At 31.1% G+C, this 22,995-nt stretch overlaps 1 protein-coding gene across 1 annotated transcript; it reads left to right on the top strand.

The window, feature by feature from the left end:
• The first annotated feature begins 993 nt into the window (after positions 1–993).
• On the top strand, positions 994–12,843 carry LOC142322300 (macrophage migration inhibitory factor homolog). Its single transcript, XM_075361217.1, has 3 exons — positions 994–1,218; positions 6,745–6,917; positions 12,620–12,843. The coding sequence occupies exons 1-3, from the start codon at positions 1,111–1,113 to the stop codon at positions 12,702–12,704; spliced, it is 366 nt and encodes a 121-aa protein (XP_075217332.1). The 5' UTR covers positions 994–1,110; the 3' UTR covers positions 12,705–12,843.
• Positions 12,844–22,995: the final 10,152 nt, after the last annotated feature.

Genomic DNA, 22,995 nt, shown 5'->3' with positions numbered 1-22,995 from the left:
GGAACATGCTAATTTAGCAAAATAATATTTATCTATTACAGCTACATCAGTGCCAACGGAAAGAGTTTTCTTCAAATCAGGACAAATATTATCCGAAAGACGTGCATCATTAAAACCGAAAAGAATGGAAAATAATGTTATTTTTAAACGTCAACGGAAGATAAAAATACCACATTTAAAATTAAAAAACTCAGTAAGATAAATAAATAGAAGTTGTAAGTTTATTAATTGAAATTTTATTTTTATATTGCGATCGTGATTGTAGTTCAGTTGATTGTAGTTGTAATTACTTAAGTGTGTTTACATTTTTTGTGTAATATTTGTAGTCATAAACAATTTTTTATGAACAATTTACTGGATTCATGATTCAAAAATTATTACTCACAAAAGATGAGTCAATGTCTTCTTTTTAATATTTTTCTGCAAAATACAAATTAAGTAATAATTATAAAGAAAAAGACATTAAAAACAATCGGTTTAGTGAATGAGTCGAGTATCTATTTCATTGTAATTTAATTTTTGTTAGAATAGTAAATACTGTTAGGTCTTTATTTTAAAATACTGTACGATGTTATACCATACGTTCTTTGTAACGTAGTACTTGTACTATGATACGGTAGCTGCCATATAGTATCAAGTATCTTATTTACGAATTAACGAGTAACGAATATTCAGTAACGGGTATCCAACTGGAAAATACCAAATACATATGATACTAAATTTATCGTTACTTTTACAACACTATTAATTAGTTATTTATATGGTTTTTTTAATATATTCTACTTTGAAAAAGTTGGAAATTGATATGTTATGTTCGGGTGAATTGAGATTGACGTTTTTCTGTGCTTCGAACCTCTTGATTGCCGCTTTAATTCCAGCAAGCATTTCTTGTATTGAAGAGTAATTCATTGTTGTCTCTTGTCACCTATGATTGCCCTTGTTATTTTGAATCGCCCAAAAGAGTGATTCTAAAGAATAAGTTATCAATGAACTGCATTACTTGTTAACTACACTTTCTGAAGGTTGTCTTCTAGGTCGTTCGGTGTACTTAGCTTGGAGATTTGTGTTATTGTAGATACTCGTTGAATTTTATTAGTATTTCTGATTAAAATGCCGTTTTTTAGGATAGAAACGAATCTCCCAAAAAGTAAAGTCCCTGCCACCTTTCATCAGACAACTGTAAAAGTGATAGCCAAAGCTCTCGGTAAACCTGAAAGTGTAAGTGATTGTGAATTGTGCTCTCTGGTGGTTGTAAGATTCTAGTTTTTAACATAATTATTTTCCCAACTACGGATATAATTAGGTTTTCAGCTGAATTTTGATGTTCTAAATTAAAATTATGTCTTATATATTATATTGCAAGTTATTTGGTTACCGCTTTATGATGTTGATATACGAATGCTTTACCTGTGTTCATACTCGTGAGGAGGGAGTGTTTGATTAAAAATCGGTATTAATTATAAAAGTTTATCGTTGTTTAATTATTTACTGGAATAGTCGAAATGCCATAAAAATCACCGACTGTAGTTGAATTATTCTCTATTAATCATTCTTATGATTTAATAAAGCATCATAAAAATATGATACAACACCTTAGAACGGCTAATGAGTAATCTGTTAATCATCAGCAGTATATAATAAATTAAATGATCCGAGAATTCATAAAAAAGGAGGCAGAATAATGTATTATTAAATGATTTGCCTTAAACAACTGAAGATTGTATGATGTTCTGTTACCCTTTGAAGGTTGATCAGGTCTAATGGAATATGGGGTGGAAAAGTTGTCAATGGTACTTGTTATGTGTTACCATTAACTGATGGTATAATATTAAAATATACACATTTATAACATGCATTATATAAAATGATTGACCATACCATTGCTGTCACGATCATCGTGCATTACATCTTTTTTTTAATAAAAATTAATTACAAAATTAAAACATTTAATCAACAAACCTTGTGCATAATATTTTAAAGATGGCTTAAGAACTGTTTGGTCAAGTTCTAGTTCTAAATACATCTTGTGAGTTATGAAAACTATCTATATCCACATTACTGCTACCATTATTATTAGTATTACATTTACTATTAAATTGGGTAATATTAAAATAATTTTAATTTTTAATTTCAGGATTGAACTGTAAAATTAAATGTATTCTATTTTTTTTTAGAAATTTTCTATTTCTATCATTCATTCTACTGTTCTTAAGAGAAACTAATGAATTTGGTGCGTCTCTAATGTCAACAGTTTGTACAATTACAGCTAGAACTTACCCAGGGTGATAATGTAATTGCTCCTAACAATTACATTATCACCCTTTGAGAGTTTGCTCTGAGTACCCCTGTCATAATACAATTTTTGAAGATGAGCTCTATTGTGTAATTTTTTTTTAGTTATTCTGTTGCCCAGACAATTAAAATGTAATAAGTTTCTGATTTGTCTTCCATACAGTAATTCAGATGGAGACTGTATTAAAGTCAGAAATTGGGATAGTTCTTAATTCAAGAATAATTAAATATTTGTCAACACCTGCCAATTCAATGTTTTTGAGTATACCTTTGAAAGTTTGAATATATTTCTCTGCTAAGTCATTTTATTGATAATGCGAGTCATTTATTGATAAAGTGGTATTAGTAACATTTTAAGGACATTTTGTTCACAAAATTTTTAAATTGGTATGCTATTAAGTCTTCTAATTTAACAGTTTTACTAAAATAATGTACTACAATAAAAAAAATATTTTTTTTAATATTGGAAAACATCAGCTCCTAAGATACTTCAAGGTTTATCTGGCATTTCTCTGTCATTCTTTCTTTCTGGTTAGCTTTTCTGTGGTGTAAATAGGTAACACAATTTGAAACCAATTCCTCACTTTGTTTACACATATTAGGCCAGAATAAAGTTATTACTCTCGTTTTACACTTTTCTATACCAAGATGATTAAAATTAATTAGTTTCAACATATCATGTCTAAGGGACAAAGCATCTACTAAACAATCATCTTTAAAAACTAAATCTTTACATACTTACAAATTATCCCTGTAAGTAAAATTAGGGACAATCCATTTGAAGTGACCCAAGGATGGTTGCTTGACCAATTCAGAAAAAATGAAACTTACCCACTTGTTTCCTACATATCTCAGGACCTTATAACTATTTTTTTTAAAATTTTTTATTTAAGCAGTTTATCTGTGGTGGCCATTTTTGTTACTGTGTTCACATGTATTTGTATGATTGTAAGGGTTTACAGAAAAAGTGATAACTAAAAAACTATTGGTCCTGGAAGGATGAAACAAAAAGTAATTTAATCATATTTTATCAAAGTAAAAGATTGGTCCAGTGGTTTATTTACCTATCTCTCTTTCTATGAGAAAATTACCAATAAAGTTGAACACGAAAAACTGTGAAATTTCAAGAGGCAGGGTTGGCATACACAGTTTGAATTATTTTTTTATATGTATGTATATGTTAGTAGTTTTTCCATAAATAATATTAATGGTGATATAGGTATCCCCAAATTTTTATAATTTTTGAAAACTAATTTTTAAAAAAATCAAATTTTGGCTTCAAATAACTTTGATGGGGCTGGTGATAAAAATCTCAAATTAATGAATAATGAGCAGTTCTTTTAGGAGTGCTTAAAAGGGAAGCCCAGAGTTTATTTAAAAATATTTTTGAAGTTACTTTCACTTGTGAATTTCGTTTCAACACTACCTTTCTTTTTCTGTTTAGCCTCCAGAACCACGGTAAGGAATTACTTCAGAGGATGAATGAGGATGTTATATATAAATGTAAATGAAGTGTAGTCTTGTACAGTTTCAGGTTGAACATTCCTGAAGTGGATGGTTAATTGAAACCTAACCACCAAAGAACACCGGTATCCATGATTTAGTATTCATATCTGTATAAAAGTAACTGCCTTAGAACTCGACTTTGAAGTCAGTTGATTTGCAATGATGAGTTCACCACTAGACTAGTTTTAACATTACCTGATTGAAAAATACAGAGGAACTACAAATGTCACCTTTAATTCAGCTTCATAGTGGTTGAAAGGAAAAAGGGCGATGTGATGTAATTTAAAAGGATGTAATTTTTTGTTTATATACTTATATTATAAGGGATAATATTTCATGGTTGGTTTCAAGTTTCTAAAATGTACATTCTCAATACTGCATTTAAAAATCATTTTTATATTAATCCCTTTAGACTTGTTTAATGCAATGGGTAATGTATATTAATAATATTAATTGTTAATATATTTCATATTTAATGTATAGGTCAGTTGGGTAGTGATAGCTTAATTCTTAAGACAAATAACCTTGCCAGGTTTCATATTTTCACCCATTCCAGTCCTTTCTTTTTAACCCCAATTTCCTTAAGAGTTATTGATCAAAATAATTTTTTCTTATCTTTTCTGTATATTTGTAATACTGTCTTAAGAATAATTTCAGAATTTTAGCTTTTTGGTTATCCAGGAAGTTGGACATTTGGTCCAACTTCCTGGCGAGTGAGTCAGTGAAGGCTGTTGCACTTAAAAATGTGTTAATGGATTACATATTCAGTTATACAATTCTAATATTCTGCGTTTAATGTGATTTAGCATTTTGATGTGCTTTTTTATGTTTTGGAATGTATTTTGGATGTGCCAAATGTTTTGTCATTTATGATTATGTTCTGTGTGATGTTCTGAAGTCAGCAACAACCAATGTTGGTGAATATGACCTGTTAGTTTTACTTGACCATTTGTTTTCACTGTTGTTAATTAAAGTGGTTTTGCTCATTGATGCTTCTTGTAGTTTCTGTTAATGTGGACACAACACTGGGTTTGGGGCAGCTGATGTGTAATGTAATTTTTATATTTAAAACTCTTACTAATTTGTCTTTACAATATCTACTGAAAGAATAAATTTGCAAATAGTAACTTTTTGGGTTAGTAACCTTTTTGAATTTTGATTCTGTAATGTACTGTAAAGTATGAGTTACGGTAATTATCTTTAATTAATGTTAAATTTACCCTAGTGGTTAACGCGTCTTCCCAAATCAGCTGATTTGGAAGTCGAGAGTTACAGCATTCAAGTCCTAGTAAAGCCAGATATTTTTACGTGGATTTGAATACTAGATCGTGGATACCGGTGTTCTTTGGTGTATACAATCCGTATTTAAAAAGAGAATTAAAAACGCATTAAAATTTAGTTTTTTGTAAGAATATATTACTTAATTATGTTACATAACAATCACTCTGTAGTGAAGGTAATTGATGCTAATTTGTTGACTGATATTAATTTCAAGAACAAATTAAAATTTGAAAAGTTGTACATTTCACCACCAATTTATTGCCCACATATTGAGACTAATATCACACAATTAATGCGTAAATTGGTAGTTGTATGGATGAAAGAGGCGGCGGTGTCTGAAACCAAAGCCCCTCCGTCTTTTTAAATGCAGTTCAATATTTAGGTAAGTATCTGAAGGTACAAGAAGGTAAGAAGCTGAAGATACGAAAACTTGACAAGGTGATCGCAAACCCTAGGGTACAGGATTCGTATTTCTCTACTATATTGATATAGTTTGAAGAACATTTAAATATTTCTAAATCGACCGATCTACATCGTGTTTTCAGTATTAGATATCAGTAAAATGATCATGTAGAAATTCATTATGATTGTATGATAAAAGGTTACGATCATAATATTCAGCTGTTGTTGATGATACCGACACCCTGATTTATCGTATATGAAACCAATAACGTTTACGACGATATCCGGAGAGATATAGATCAATTTGATATTTCTGACTACCCCATTGACCATCAATGTTTTAGAATGACTAATAAGAAACATGGTAAATTCAAGAATGAAATGAACGGTAAACTGATTCGTAAGTTTGTAGGGCTTCGTTTCAAGATATATAGTATTTTCGATTTTAATAAGAACGAAAAGAAAGTAGAAAAAGGTATCCCTAGGGTATCTATTGTTTTATACGGATTTGAATACTAGATCGTGGATACCGGTGTTCTTTGGTGGTTGGGTTTCAATTAACCACACATCTCAGGAATGGTCGAACTGAGAATGTACAAGACTACACTTCATTTACACTCATACATATCATCCTCATTCATCCTCTGAAGAATTTTGTAAATGGTAGTTGCCGGAGGCTAAACAGGAAAAAAAAGAATTAATGTTAAATTACATAATAATTTTTTGGTTTAATTATTTTGAGCTCAAATTTCAGTTAAAATTTATTCATAACCTCTAATGTTTATCTTTCATGTATATTGTAACATTTGTCTAGAAGTATATTTGTCAGAAGGACTAAGTGGACTATTCATATTCCTTAATGAGAAAATTGATGAACTACTTACTATTTTATTCCCAGTCTAGGTAACTTTCATCAGCTTGGCCCCATAAATGAATTATGAGAATTGTATACTATTCATAAATGCCTTGTATGGCAGCTGTATTATTGTTTGTAAATAAGCTTATTTAATAGTGTAAGTTCTTGAAATTTGCACTGATTGGACTTAAACTTTTAACATATAAATATCGACTCAATTTAATTTCTTCTTTTAAGTTTCTGATTTGGTAATATGTTTTATGTAGGTTTTTGGTCTTTTTTGTTACATTGCGTTATTTTGTTTTTATATTGATGTTGATAAGAAACAAATGAATCTTTTATTCATTTTTCAACAAGGGAAACTTTTCATTAATTAAACTACTAATGAAATTATTTTTTTTTTTTAGTATTGTGGTATTCTGATAGTGCCAGATCAATCAATTTCTTTTAGTGGTTCTTCCGATTTGTGTGGAAATGCATCCCTTATGAGTATTGGACAGCTTGGGGTTGAACAGAATAAAAAGATTGCTGCAATTATTTATGATCATATTGAAAAGGAATTAGGAATACCAAAAGACAGGTAGAATTAAAAAAATATTTGATTATAGTTTAGTTTTGATATTCAAATTTTCTTAAAAAATTTGATTTTTTTGCACACTTAAGATAAGTGAAATATATGATGTGCTTTTTTGCTTGTTCTGTTAAGTAAACACAGTCCCACAGGATGAAGTTTATTTCACATGTATAATAGGCTGATTGCATTAAGTACTCTGGATTGTGATAAATAAACAAGTGGATGTTGAAATTGATTGCATTTGCAATACTGCATTACTTATTATGTAATGAGTATTTAAACTATTTATATGTTTTTAAATTATTTTAATTATAACATATCTTTTTCTAACTTTCTAAGAAAAGTATGGTATTTTCAGTCGCAGGGTGGGAGTGAATAGTGAAAATGAATTTTCTTTACATTTTGATGTATGAGGTAGTATGAAAATATCATTCACTTAATTTATATATATATATATTTTTATTATTTTTCTAAAGTTGATCTTTTCAAGACCCATATCACCTCTGTACTAATAAATATTGTATAAATGAAATAGGTTGAACTTGATCCACCCAAGTACAGAATTGAATAAAATGAAATGGACATTCATCTTATTTTTTCATACAATCTACAAAAGCATTTTAGCAAATTTTTTCTTTTTTTTTTGTAAAATACTTGGTATTAAATTACATATTAAACTCAAAATTAAAATTAGAGTATAAAAAGTTAAAAACTGAAAAATAAATATTAAAAAATAAATAAAATTAAAAATTGCACATAAAAATATGACTTCAAGTATTATAAGATTAAATAAAATAAAATAAAATATAATATCCTATCCTATCCTATCCTATCCTACAGGTGTTTGGCCTGTCAATACTATAGTAATGAACATTGAATGGTTATGTAATATCATCTGGAAAAGTGCTGCTATCTATAATCTATATATTATGCTATATATATATATATATATATATATATATATATATTATGCTATATATATATATATATATATATTTATTTATTTATTTATTTATAGACCTGAGTGTATACTTTTGTGGCTTAAGAATCTCTATAACTACTGGATCAGTTTCTTTGAAATTTAGATATGCTGTAGTAGCATATCTAAAGTTGTAAATGTGAATATTTTTATGAAGATTGGATGAGTTGTTCCTGAGTTACACTATATATAAGGTCAAAAGAATTTGAAGTGTATTGACTGTATAGTGGTGTATTTTTCATATATGCTTATGGTTGAAACATGATGCTTGTGTGTAGGGTCTATTGATTAATCACATGTATGTAGTATGTTGTACTGTGAAAATCAGTGCGTTTCTGACTGCGAAATAGTGTTGAAATGAAAAGTTGGTCTTCTTAGCAGACTGCGCAAGAGTTTTTTTCCATTTTTCTGAGTAACAATTTCAAACTAATTCTTTAAACATTTGTCAATGATTCAGTTTAAATTTATTTTAAATGATCTGCTCATATTGATTAATTAAATGATGTTAAACGAATGTTGTTTTTGTGTTAAAACTTAATGATTTCAATGGATTATATTATGTTTAGTCCATAACAAATCCTATGATTAGTTAGCAATACATTTTAAATGAAATAAGGCATATGAATGTTGCTAATGATTCTTTAACCTAGAATATTTTTGTGATTAAAGAAAAATTTAATTTTAGTATTTAGAAAATGGTTAAAGGAGGTGCACATGATATTTCTTCAAACTTTGTAGTAGATAATTTTATCTTATCTGCAATCATTCATTAATCATAGATAAATGTGTTGTTCAATAATTGGATGCATAAAAGAAGTCAGCAAACAAAGTATTAATATTTTATAAATAATACAATGATTGATTATTTTTTAATTAACTAGCCTTCTGTTTAAAATGTTTTCTAAGCTAGTAAATAAAAAAATATTTTTCTTAAAGAATTGTTTGAGGATAAATTGGATTAGATTAATTCATTTTGAAATTAATAATTAATTCATCCTATAATTAAATAAAATTGGTTTATTCCATTTATATAGTGTCTAAATAAACAGCTAGGAATTGGGTTAATTTTCTCCAGCTGTATATGAAATGCTGTCATGAAAAAGGGATATTCTGTATAAAGGTTTTTAAAAAGTACCAATTAAATATATTTGAATTCTCCCTATCCTTTTGCAATGAATACCTAATTACACACACAAATATTATTCAATTTTCAGGATTTGGTAATTAGTCAGTTTTTATTGATTATATTTATCTGTTACCTTAATATACTGTGTGTTTCAAAATTAATATTGGGGTTTTAAAGTTAATAATATTTATTAAATTTTACTTACATTGCTAGATTATACATGAAATGAAAGAGCAACTCCTAAGTTTTTCCTATAGGTGTTCAGTGTGGGCACCATTCGTCACATGGCACACATCCAACCGATAGGAGAGTTCATCCCATACTTTAATCAGCAAGTCTGGAATAATTGTTGCTACAGCTGCTCTTCAATCCTGTGTCTCAAGTCAGGTAGGTCAGCTAGTAACAGTGGCACATACACGTGATCCTTTATAAATCAAATCACCAAAGAAAAAGAAGTTGTAAAGGGTCAGATCGGGCGATCATGGAGGCCACAGCAAACAAGCCCTGTCATCTTATCTCCGGCAACTGGTAAAGCAGTTGGGGAGATTTTCATTCAATCAGTCATGTACAGCATTATGCCAGTGAGGATGTGCACCATCTTGTTGCCAAATAGAAGTTCTGTGGTTCAAATTGCAGTTGAAGAAAGAGCTGCCATAGCCGTAGCATAGCCTAGGATTTCCTAGGACTACACACAAAAGAATCTTACACGTTCAACATTGTCCTCAGACACACTCAGATGTCCCGTACTCTTCTCTTTACAAATACAGCTAGTGGTTTCAAATTGTTTATACCATCTATGAATGTTATTGTTACTCAGGGATCGCAAAGGAATTTCAGAGTGCATGTTCAATAGCAATTACAGATTCACTCTTTACAAACTGCAAAATAGAATGTTTTCTGTTTGGGGGGGGGGGGTTTACCATCTTTGCTACTAGCGTTTTCAAGTGGAAGGTACCGGAAACATTTTATGAGCTTGTGCACAGCTAAACTGTTTGAGTTGCTCTTTCATTTCATGTATAATCAATCAATGTATGTGAAACTTGAGAAATATTACATAGCTTTAAAACCTTGATATTCATTTTGAAACATACGATACATGAATCCCTCTTATTTCATATTACTCTTTCTAATTATTTATATAATCTTTAAACTATTCATTTTTATGTATTAATTTTATATTTTTTGTGCTGCTTTGATTGAAATGTTCCCAAGATTTCCATAATACTTTCAGTAAATACCAGAGCAGTTCCCTTTGTTACTTGTAATAGGACACCTAATCCTTTCCTGTTGTGATCTATGTAATGCATAAAATGTAATATTCTGAATAAAACAGTTATGTACTTATTATGTAAATAGACTTAATTACTTAAGAAGTGGGTTTTGTAAGTTTTAAAAATCAAGATAGTTTATGTTTACATGTGTACCTTGTTTTGTATGTTTTATCTTCTCTTTTACTATCTGTAGTGAGAGAGTAGATAGATAAATGTTTGTAAGCAAATCTAAAAATGAAAAATAAATAAGAAGGTGTATTATTTTTTTATTAATTATGGCAAACGAAAAGTAAATTGGCCATAATTAAATAAACATAATTAAAGGGCTATGCTCTACAGGATTTGTTTGTCAGTAATCTTATTCTTAGATTTCAGAAAGTCAAAAAATCTATAAGCACCTGCTAAAATTATATGAAGTTCTATGATATGGAATGATCTGTGATATTGAACCAAGTTAAATATCCTTACAGTTAATATTAGCACTAAAAATAAGTTTTTCAAAGGCCAAGAGGTTTATCTATTCGTTTTTGTGGTTTATTTTTTCAGGATGTCAAGTAATAGAAAATTGTGGTGAAATAAAATTCATTCAGATTTAAAACATTTTATGATACAAAATTGTGCAGTTTTATTTTCACAAAATGTATAATTACTTTTGAATCCACTGCAGTCTTTTCACAACCTTCATTTATGTCATTGATCATAATAATTATTATAAGCAAAATAATTAACTTAAACAAAAGTTTTTGTAAATATCAATTTTAACATAAGTTAATAGATGTTAAATCTAATAAGTGAATGCCAAGACCCTTCTCCATGCCTTATTAACCTGTTCAGTCCAACCTAATAAACTATTTATCTTTAAACCAAGATTTTTTACATAATCACCATAACTAACTGCTACCATTTAATACTCTTGGAAGTGCAGTATTCAAATTTACACTACTCGTTAACCTACAGTTTCCAATAATCATTACTTTGGATCTATCCTCATTTAGTTGAAGACATGCGTTTGAGCCCAATCAGCAGTGAAGCTAAGATCATCATTTACCTTTTTTGAGATTTTAAAGAGCAAAGAACCTGCATCAAATTTTGCTTCATGCTTAAAAAACCTGGTGCAGAAACTTATCGCATGCTTGTGGAAGCATTTGGTGACAATGCTATGAGTAAAAGTAAAACTTTTTTGTGGTACAAACGATTCAAAGATGGACAAACGACAGTCGATGACGATGAGCGTTCAGGAAGACCATCAACAAGCGTACCAAAAAACATCGCCAAAGTGCGAGAGGCTATCGTTGCAGATCGTAGACAAACAATCCATGATGTTTGTGCAAATGTCATATGGGTCCGTGCAACGCATCTTGTTTGACAATTTGAACATGAGATGCATTGCTGCAAAATTCTTACAGAAACTGTTGAACAGTGACCAGAAACAAAATCGCATAGCTGTCTGTAGTGAATTGAAAAATTCAGCAAGAGATGACCCTAACTTCATCTCCAACATCATAACTGGTGATGAGACATGGGTGTACGGGTATGACCCTGAAACTAAGCAGCAGTCGTCGCAGTGGAAGTCGCCAAGTTCACCATGGCCAAAAAAAGCACGCCAAGTTTGCAGCAACGTGAAGTCCATGATGATTGTTTTTTTCAACATCAAAGCCATTATCCATAAGGAATTTGTTCCTCTTGGTCAAACTGTCAATGGGTTGTTGTAATGTGAAGTTTTGAAGCGGTTATGTGAAAGCATTAGGCGCAAACGTTCAGATCTGTGGGGTAACAACAGCTGGGTTCTGCACCATGATAACACCCCCGTGCATACATCGCTAGCTGTTTGGAATTCCATGGCTTCCAAAAAGACGGTAGTGATTCCCCACCCACCCTATTCGCCTGACCTTGCCCCGTGCGACTTTTTTCTCTTTCCGAAAATAAAATTTCAATTGAAAGGCTGTCGTTTTAACACAATTGAGAAGATTCAGGAAGAAACGCAGAACATGCTTTGAACACTTACACCTGCAGACTTCCAGGGATGCATGGAGTATGGGAGAAACACTTGGATCACTGTATCAATGCCCAAGGGGATTACTTTGAAGGAGACAGTGGAAATTATAAGTTATGGTAAGCTATTTTATTTTTATGGTAAAATTCCGTGAACCTTTGGGTAGCACCTCGTACATAAAGCATGTGATGAATCATCAGCAGACTATTTTTGCCTGTAAGAATTTTCAGAGTTAAGAGAAACTTATTTGATAGGCACATACTTTAATACATGTACTTATTTTTGCATATATGTAGAAAAATAATAAAATCTAATCAGATTTATTCATTTCTTTTGTAGGATGTACATATCATTTATAGATTCTCCATCATCAGATGTTGGTTATAATGGCACTACATTCCATGCAATATTTGGTGGCAAGTAAGATAACCTGTATCAGAAGAATGCATTTAAAACTGATTAAAAATAATTGTTGTTGATATTTAAGTTATAATATTTTAAAATAAATAAATGCTGGATTCTGTATATATTTATACCATTAAAATGTATTTTTAATATTTAAAGTGAACTTGTTTACTGTTTTTCACCTGAAATATGCTCTCATTTTACCTGTGGTGTGTTTTTCATCAATATTGCTTATTATTATTTTCCTCAAATATTTTTTTATCCAAGTTTGTAATGAAGAATGGAGGATGTATTATTATGTATTACCCTTGTCGTTTTCCTTGTTACTGGAATGTGATTCTGAAAACACATCAGCTTAATAACTTAGGAGAAAAATGATTAAAAATCTCCTGAGAAATAGTGATTTCAGGAACTGGGTATTCATTTATATCCATAGTATTCATTTATATAAGATTGAATTGTTCTGGGTGACTTAAATAAACAAAGAGCTGTAATAAATTGATTCCATGTATGTGTTCACAAATTCAAATTGAAATTGCATGGTTTATTTTATGTATTAAAGAAGCTAATGTAATACTGTAAGAAGATTTTAATGTTATCAAGGGAATTTTCTGGTCTCATATGATTTTACTGCAATACATTTCTCATTATATGTTTTAACATACTTTATATAGTTTAGATTTCTTAGGTTTTGACCTTCAGCTTTTGTTATTGCTATTCGGAACAGTCAATTTTTCACAGCAAAAGTTTTTCATAAATTGAAAAAAAAATTTAACATACAATAGTAATATTAAAAATGTTAAACTGTACATAATACAAAGTACATGTTAATATGTAAGTATACTTATCTTATTAACTGTTACGGTTAATATTAAAAAAATTATATATATACATAGGTATTAATGACACACATGCATATTAACACGTGACTGGTCTGTGAGAAATTAAGCTGTAGCTACTGATGACCAATAAGCAGCTAATGGTGTTATGTGGTATGTATGAAGTATCTTCTCATCTGTAATATACTACATATAGGTATGTAATAACTACCCTCTACAAATTTGGCAGTTACTAGCAGATTAGTTTTTCTAGTGGGTCTGTAGACAGAAATTACCTGCAATTTAAATTTCTTAGGTTAAGGGTTCAGGAAATCTGATGAGTAAGAAGTATTTCACTTTACATATACAGATTTTTTTTAGAAAATTAAACTGTTGTGATTTACATTATTTTAAGAAATAAGAAAATTTATATTTTGAATCCCTTAATGGGTGAATCTATATATGCAATGCATTGAATTTTTTAAAATAAGTTTTTAAATTAATTTTTCTCTCCAAGGTCAGCAAAGTTTTGATTATATCTTCAACATAAAATGCTAATACTCAATAATATGGTACATAAGTGTTAGAATAAATATTGAGAAAAATAAATTGCATATGTTCTGTTACCTAATTCTGTTAATACAGTGTACTAAAAAAAATTAAGGCTGCTCAAACAACTAATGTTTTTAATGTTTATGCTTTAATTTAAATAATTTTTATTTTTTAATGTAAGCTGTGTATATATGTTATTACCATTATACCAGTGACTGCCAAAACTTCATAACCGTTTCCAGAAATAATAAGCATCTATGTTAGGTTTATGAGAAAAGAGAAGAATAAAGGTGATTTCCCATTGCTTTTTCCACCAAATCAATAATTTTACATATCATCCTAAGCCTATTGAAATACAGATGGCATATCTGTGAATGGGATCTTTACTCTTTTAATCAAAGGGATAATAGCATATTGCTCTTCAAAAAATTGTATATATTGCTGCTATGTTCTACAGTTACCTTAGATGATTTCCATAGATCACAGATTTAAGAAAGACTAGGTTATTGTTAGCAGTTATTTAAAGATTTATACCTATTCTAATTTGTTATTAGGGTACTACCTAATTTTTTTTTAATAAGTGGATCTAGCTCCAATAATTTAACTAAAAAGGTTGGGTTTAAAAATGAGAATTTCTTTGACATTTATTTCTGTAGCTGCTTTAAGCAAAAAATAATTATTATTATTTATACTATTTAGAATTGCTGTTGAAGTCTTGTCACAGAATTCTCTTGCAAATTTTTATTTAAAACTATAGATTTTCTAGAAACCCTTGGGCATGCAGGGAAAATGTAATGCTTGCAGTTTGATTAGATCTTAATACCCTGTTCAGTCAGAGATTTGTTTAATGAATTGTTTTGCTTCTCTGGTTAGGCAAGAGTTTTGAGAAACTATATTGCTAGCTCTGAAGCATTGTGTGAAACGTGTGACACATAACACAGGCAAATGGTTCCTCACTTCCTTCAGCCATTGTAAAGAAGAATCTTACAGTCTTCTCCTTCTTCGCTTTCAATAATAGCACTTGCTACTTGCCTCTTGAGTTCTTTGTGGTGATATTCTCTCAACATGTCCCAGCCAGACGATTATTTTTGATTTTATAAACCGGAATATGTTCTGCCTGAAGAATTCTCTTAATCTCTTTGTTGTGTTGGTTGGCAGGTCCATGTATTCTTCAAAATATTTTTATTTTTCTAAAATTCTCAGGCACTGCTGTACTCTCAGGATCCAATCCTCTGAGCTCATACATCACAAGTCTAATCAAAGTTTTGTATGTTTTGATCTTTGTATTTCAGAGATAATTTTTGACATCAAGAGTTGTATCAGCAAAATATGCTTTGTTGCCCAGTATAATTCTCCTTTTAATTTCTTCAGAAATGTTATGTAAGTTTGGTTCCAAGATATAAGAAATTTTTGAAATTTTCAAAAAATGTAAATGCCAATTTGCACACACTTTGTATTTTTGTTTGTCATAATCATTTTCATGTACTTTATTTTGTGATCATTAATTTGTAGACCCACAAAGTTCACCTCTGTCACCAATGCCTCAAAAACTTCTACCAAGGCTCGCATGCTTCTGATAACCTGTACTGTATCATCTGCATGTGTGTGCACTTGGATAGTTCTGTATTGTTACCTCTGGTATCCAATCTTGTCATTGCTTTTAGAGTGCTAAGTTAAAAAGTATTGTCCAAAGTGATTTGTCCTGTCTTACTCCATTAATGAGTTTGTTTGTTCTCCTCGTCCTACTTTCAACCAGTGTTGTTAGTGAGCATTATTTATGTCAGCTGTATGAATTTATGGGAAATTTTGCAGCCAACCATTGCCTCCAAAAGTGTCTCTTTCTTAACTTTATTGAATAGCTACAGAAAATCAATGAATAGCATATGGATGTCTCCCCTGTGTTCAAAGAACTTTTCCATAGTCTGACGCAGCGCAAAGATCTGATCTGAGGTGCCTTTACCCTGTCTAAAGCCACAATAGTATTGTCTATTGATTTCTTCAGCATATATGTTTATTCTGTTTGTTAATATGCTATATTTTATATCCTGTATCCAGACGGGTGATAGCTATGTGATTGGTGCATTGTCTCTTTTTCTTGAAAATGGGGTACACCAATCTTCAGCATTTCTTCTTCCCATACCATCACTATGAGTCTATGCAACAACTGTGAAGATCTCTTCCACATCTTTGTTGTTATTAGATGTTTGCCAGGTGCCTAGCAATTTTTCTAGCTTTTTATGGCATTTTCAACCTCCAAAATAATGAGCATATCTATCTCTAATAACTTAATTTGTTATTCTGGATTCCAACCTTCCACTCCTGAATCCTCCCTCTGAAAGAGTTTGTCAAAGAACTCAGCCCATTGTTCTTTAACTTGCTTCTCATTATGTATGCTATTACCACTTTTGTCTTTTAATAGATTGAATATTGGCTGAAAATTATTTTCATTACTTTAACTGTATTATGAAATTTCTTAGTTTAATGGGCTTTATTAAGATTTTCTACATTTCCAATTTACTCCTCATGTATTCCTTTTTTTTCTCCTTATCTTTTTGCTTTCCTTTGTTATTCGTTATATCTAGTGGTATTCATTCTTATTGCCCCTTTGTAGTATCACCAGTCTGTCCTTGTTTTTCTTGCTTATTGCCTCTTCCCCCTCATCAAACCATTTAATGTTTTGTATCAAGGTCATCCACACACCTTCCACATCATTCTTTGCTCCCACACTGTGATCCTCCAAGGCACTCTTGATACTGGTTCCTCACCTGATCATTCTTAGATTTTTCTTTGTTCTATTTTGTTTTTTTTTGTTCATGTTCACTTGTTGCTACTACTAAGCATTCTAAGATCCTGATTCTGACCAATTAGTGATCAATGTTACAAGGTCTCTGGCTGCTATTACATTTTCTACTGAGCTTGCATGTCTTTTTGATACCAGCACGTGGTCAATTTGGTTCACTGCATTAGAACCTAGTACTTTCCACTTGCCTAAATAAATTCGCTTATGGTCAAAATGTGCTAGCAATTAGAAGCAATTGCTATTCTGCGAGTTCTGCTAACATTCTGCCATTCTCACTAATCTCCTCATGCAGTGTAAACTTTCCTGCAACCTCATTGAGGCAAGGCTTTTTTTCTTATTTTTGCATTGAATTTTCCTAACAGGAGGAACATATTATATTTAGCAGCTGCATTGTATTCATTGGCCTGCTGATCATAAAAGTCCTTCTTGGCTCCTTTAGAGGTTTTTTCAGTAAGAGTGTAAGCAAATATAGTTGTAATATTTCTGAAGGGGAAAACACCCACCTTGTGACGTTACCAGTCGCCACACCAGCCCCTCCATTCCAAGCCCTGAGGGGCTTAACCGGAGGTTATCTTTAGACCCTTTAACTGATTACATCTCACAGTCATCAGCCAGGCCTCGGTCGGGATGCCACTGATGTAAATGCCCTGACAGACATTTGCATCAATAAAATACAAATCAAGTTTTGCCTTCACATAGGCCTCAAACGGACATCTTCACATCCAACCTAACATGATTCCCTCAAACTAACTGAACGAAACCGCGGAAGCGCGAAGCGCCTAGTCCAGATTTGACAGCATTGTTCGTGACTGAAGGCCTCAAAAAACGAACGAGTTGAAAGGTAAATCAGTGCTACATTCATACCAATCAAAATTATGTTTTACGCAACATAGAAATTCAGACCTACACCCAAATAAGTCAACCAATTTATGTCATGTAACAAGGGGAACGTAATCTCATTCCGGTCCGCGCAGGAGGCGAAGACAAATCCCGCACCCCCACCCGGTTCCATCATGGAGTCTTGCGTGGCATTACCAAGTCACGATCAGGACCGCCAGAGGCGGAGGGAAGCCTCGCCCCCAGACCCCGACGGTAGGGACCTTGATGGCAGCGGAAGCCCCGAATCGAATCACAAACAACACCAATATAACTGTGGCTCGATGCCAATGCGCCTACCCCCAACCAATCCAATTCCTAAGCCGGAAACCTAATCATCCGGGATCCTACTACGAAAGAGTACCTCGATTAAACTCCCTCTGCAGACCTACACACCGCAAGGACGTGAAGAAAACCAGCCACTATAGATCATCAGTCCCAAATCCGGTCATTGATTCGAATCCAACAAACGAAACTTTGCCAGAGGGCCACTCAGATACGTCCAGAAAAATCCCTAATACATATTTACATGGACTAGAGAAAGCTATATCCATCACTTTTAGTATGGCATCCTCAGTGCTCTTGCTCGGTTGGAAACCATACTGGTTGTCCATTAGTAAATGATCAGTGGCCAATCTAACATTAATATGCAAATATAGGACCTTCTCAGTCTACTTTTATGTATTTGCTCTGATACTATCCCAAATCCTAAAAGGCTTTTCTTCAGCTTGGCATTGATAAAATCCCATATAATCCACTCATGTAACACACATATAAGAACACTCCTTTGATCTGCTATTTAGACAGTTGAATCTTTTTTTTCTATTTTAACTGCGCCCTTCCACTGGACCTCTTTCACTGCCAGCTCAATTCCATGATCCCTCATTACATCACCAACCTCAGCCATCTTATCATTCCTCAACGTTGTCTGCACTTACCGACTTGCAGCACTCAAAGTATATTTCGCTTCCAACATCTCAATAAGTAATGTTTCCAGTCCTGATCTGAATAAGTAATGTAATAAGAAGTGTTTCCTGTTCTGATCTGAGGCTCATTGCTTGTATTTGTTGCAATTTGCATTTTACAAGGTGGAGCAGCAAACACCATCCGCAACCACCAATGTGGAGGGTCAGGGATTTTTTATTGGAGTTCTCTTCTAGCCAAGTTGCTTTTTCTGCAGCTTACAGAATCTTTCCCACCCTGGAATACCTTTGGGTTATGCCCTAAGCTCTTCCATCGTCTCTACTGATGGAAATTTCTTTCTCTTCTGGCTTTGAGGCTGTTGAATAGTTTTCATATGTATATGCTAGGCAGCGCTCTATCTTGCAAAGTTCTATCATTTAGAGTCAGATGGACCAAGGATTTTTAATGAGGTGGTAATTCTCCCCCTCCACATTTCCCCATCTTTTAAGTGATGAGCCCTGGGTTTGGGACTGCTTGTGACATTATTACATATAAATACACTACAGGAATATTATCCTAATGAAAAAACTGTGAACTTGTGAATTTATTATGATGGACTTGCTGCAGTGATTGTCTTATGAATGTAGCAGTTTGACCGAGTTTAGTAATTGTATCGTAGGCAATTGTTTGTGTGTCTTAAAATGTCTTGATGTTGGAACTTAAATGAGACATGAAGCTTTCTCCATAGATTACTACTATATAGAATTATTAAAACTGCTGCATACATTAGAAAATTATAATATAATGTAAATTTGAATGGTTCTTGTCATAGTATTCTATTTTGTAGAAGTACCATAGAAGGCTGGTGGTATAGATTTGGGTTTTGTTTTTGTCCACAGTGACTTGTGGTCACTTACTTGAGTATGACTTCAGAAATAACTTTTTGCATTTATACTTGATTTAACTCTAAACTGACAACAATTTTAAGAATTTAAATGCATGCTATTTAATAGCATGGTTTAAAACTGTTGTATTCAGTCATGTCAAATTCAAATTTTTAGAGTAAGAAATTGATAATTAGCTAGATTTTGCTCTAGTGTTATAGTTATATAATCACCTTATTATAAATATCAATGACCTGATTAGACTATGCCTCTCTGTTAACTGTATTTGAAGTTTGCAATATAAAATCAGTACTATTCGATTATAATGGGACTGCAATGAATTTTGCATTTTTTAAATGTATTCAAGCTAAGATTATGAGGTGATGCTTATTAGGTATGTACTATTATCCTATTATTTTACTAGAAATATGTTTGTTTTTGATCTCAAAGAAATTGAAAAAATTTCTGCAATTATTATGACACCATTGTAATGGAAATACAGCCTGATATTTTTCCATTGTAATGGTCCAACAATTCAACAATATTAAAAGTTTTTGTTTCATTGAGTATGGTTGCTTTGAGGAAAATTGAGAGGAAGGATCAACCAAAATATCCGTCAGGGTAGGTGCATAACAAATGAAAAAGAGGAAGCTACTAGATTTATAAGTTTTGAAGTAAATCACAATATTGCCACCCATAATATTGTCTGCTTAGTGACCTGAAATAAGATCAACTGTGGAACTATGCGAACTTTACTGAATTCATGTGGCTTCATCAAATTGGAAACACTAACTGTTTCTACAAAATATTGGCAACTATTAAAGATGTCTGACTTCCAGAAGTGAATATTTTAATACAAGTAGTAAAATTTGTCATATATCACATTTTTTATTATTTGTAGAAACAAAAATGTGTAAATGAGTAAAAATCATTATTAAATCCACAACCTTAACTTTAACTTTCATAACATTTATTATTTACAAACTGTAAGAAAGTTAGCTCTAGGTGTTTTAGTTGTGAAATATGCCTAAAGAAATTTAAATGCTACAAAACTGAGGGTGGCATCATTGAACTAGAAAAGTAGCAGGCTCATATTTTCATTATGATGTTCCACATTAATTTCCAAAAGTTTATTAAATTTTTAATTTTTTCAGAATTAAATTCAACAACTTAACAGTATAAGATTTAAGGGAACATGTATCTCACATCGACTAAAAATATAGATTTTGAATACCATTAAAAAAATTCCAAAATTCAGAGGTATCTTTGTAATGGGAAGTACTGAAAAATCATCGTATTTATTTTCTCAACAGTAGTGGTACCTAGAGAAGAAACATTAGTGCAAAAATAAACAGTAATGTTTCTTACTAATATCTTGTGTCTTTTTTCCTGCATCTCAGGTCAGATGATTCCTCATAGAATACCATATTATTCTGCTTCACTGTTACTCTTTTATGCAATCTTTACTCCTCCTCCTACCATATAACTTATTTATCTGGATAAAATTTTATCGGTCTTAGTTCACATTTTCTGTTCTATATTTCAGTCCACTATCCCAATACTTTCAGTTCATTCACCCATTCTTTATTTGTGACCAAAATACTGGATACTTTTTCATTTCCTCTCTGTAAAATGCTGTTTTTTAAAATATGCATTGCATTTTTAAACTGTTGCTCTCATATGATCTCTGTGTTTTGCATGTCAAGCTTCTGCGCAACACCATTTTGTTTTGTTTTCTTCTTACTCTGTAGCTTCTATGTCAGTGTAAAAATTTATCTGTAACATATCTTCAGTAATGTTTCTTTATTTCTCTTAGTCTGTAACCAGCTCCTTTACATTCTGATGAAATCACCTTGAACCTTTGAGTTTTTTCAACTTCTCCACTAATATTCAATTGTCTGACCAGCTTCTATGAAATTATATTTTCACTTTAAGCATTTTACCATATATTTTCACTGATCCTATTTGTTCTTTTTTTCTAATCAATCTATTGCCCATTTATTTTCTTAATTTGATTCCATTTACATTCTTTCTGTCCTTATAGTTATCAGCTTTTCCAAATTGTGTTTGTATTTTGAAAATAGACATATTTTATTATAATTACTTGGAAAATAGTTTTCATGCTAGATAAATTTCACATTATTACAATACTACATCAGTTAAAAATTGTTATACATTAATCAAATTGATATTGTTTGCGACAAATAATTCCTGATTGATGTTTGAGTGCTACACTTTTGAAAAACTCTCCTTTCTGTATGACTCCATTGAACAGTAGAATTATTTGATAAAAAATGCAGCACATAATATGTTAAAAAAAAAAAAAAATTGGTAGTGTGTCTAACCTTATTACTATGCTGAATCAAAAGATATGCTGTCATCTTTATTATGCATTTAATAAGTCTACGTACCCCCTTAAAATATGTTGAGTAGTGCAACTACTTTACAAAAATACTTCCATTAAACCTAACAGAACTATTTTTGTGCTTTTGAGCATAATGATTTAGTATATGAGGAGTTAATGTTTTTATTCCCATTTGTAATAAATTACCTAATTAATGATCACATTCTTTGAACAAATTTATTTACTGAAATTAATGTTTTTTTTAAACAATACTATTTTGCTTATGAGTTTTTTTAATTATCTTAATTTATTAGATATATTTAAATTTTTCTCATTTTGTGTGTTTTTAGTCTGTAGACTTACTCAAGTTTCTTTCATTCGTCAAAATTTATTTTGAACTATATAAATTTTATTTATTTATGGTTTTCACATACAGTTTAAATTTATATAATTATTTTTGTTTTAATATAGACTGAAACTCCTCTCTTTTTAATACATTAATCTTTACTGACTTGATCAAAGTTTTTCAATGAGATTTTCCTTGATTTTTGTTGGCACATTATTTGAGTTTTGATATTAAAACTTTTATTTAAACTCAACTTTGTTTAAAAAAACACAAACTTTAAAAAAATCTATTTCAGCAGATTTTTAATTTGATGAGAATTTGATTAACTTTGTTTTTGGTAGTTTTTTTTTACATTAGGCTTCTTCAGATACTGATGTTATTACTTTCAGTAGCCCTGAAGAAATCTTAATTATAAAATGCGGTTTACTTACTCGATTTTAAGTGTTTCACTTAATGTGTAAATTATAATTATTATTTATTAATTAGAACAAACTAATTATTTATGCATTTATAATAAAATTTCTTATCAGAAGTTTTTAAACTAGAATCTGAAACTTAACATTGAAAAAATGAGATTACTACCTACTGAACAAGGCAGTAAGGCAATGGCTCAATCCTTGGGGAGTTGGTTTTCGAAAATACTAAAATGTTTCAAGGTACAGTGCCTATTTCCAAGGTATAATGATAATCCAGGTTTTATGGGGAAAAAACCGCCATTTAAAAGATTTTTGTCCATAAAACTGAAAAATTTCAAATTGGTTAAACTGCCGTTTCTTATATACAAAAG

This window comes from Lycorma delicatula, chromosome 3, assembly GCF_047948215.1.
Source record: "Lycorma delicatula isolate Av1 chromosome 3, ASM4794821v1, whole genome shotgun sequence".
Taxonomy (NCBI): domain Eukaryota; kingdom Metazoa; phylum Arthropoda; class Insecta; order Hemiptera; family Fulgoridae; genus Lycorma; species Lycorma delicatula.
Note: the sequence above shows the minus strand (reverse complement) of the source record. Positions and strands in the feature narration are given on the sequence as shown.

Excerpts from the sequence above, each read along its gene's own strand:
- LOC142322300 (XM_075361217.1), top strand. The coding sequence starts at position 1,111 with ATGCCGTTTTTTAGGATAGAAACGAATCTCCCAAAAAGTAAAGTCCCT. Across the intron at positions 1,219-6,744 it reads CTCTCGGTAAACCTGAAAGT|TATTGTGGTATTCTGATAGT; the intron begins GTAAGTGATTGT and ends TTTTTTTTTTAG. Across the intron at positions 6,918-12,619 it reads TTAGGAATACCAAAAGACAG|GATGTACATATCATTTATAG; the intron begins GTAGAATTAAAA and ends TTTCTTTTGTAG.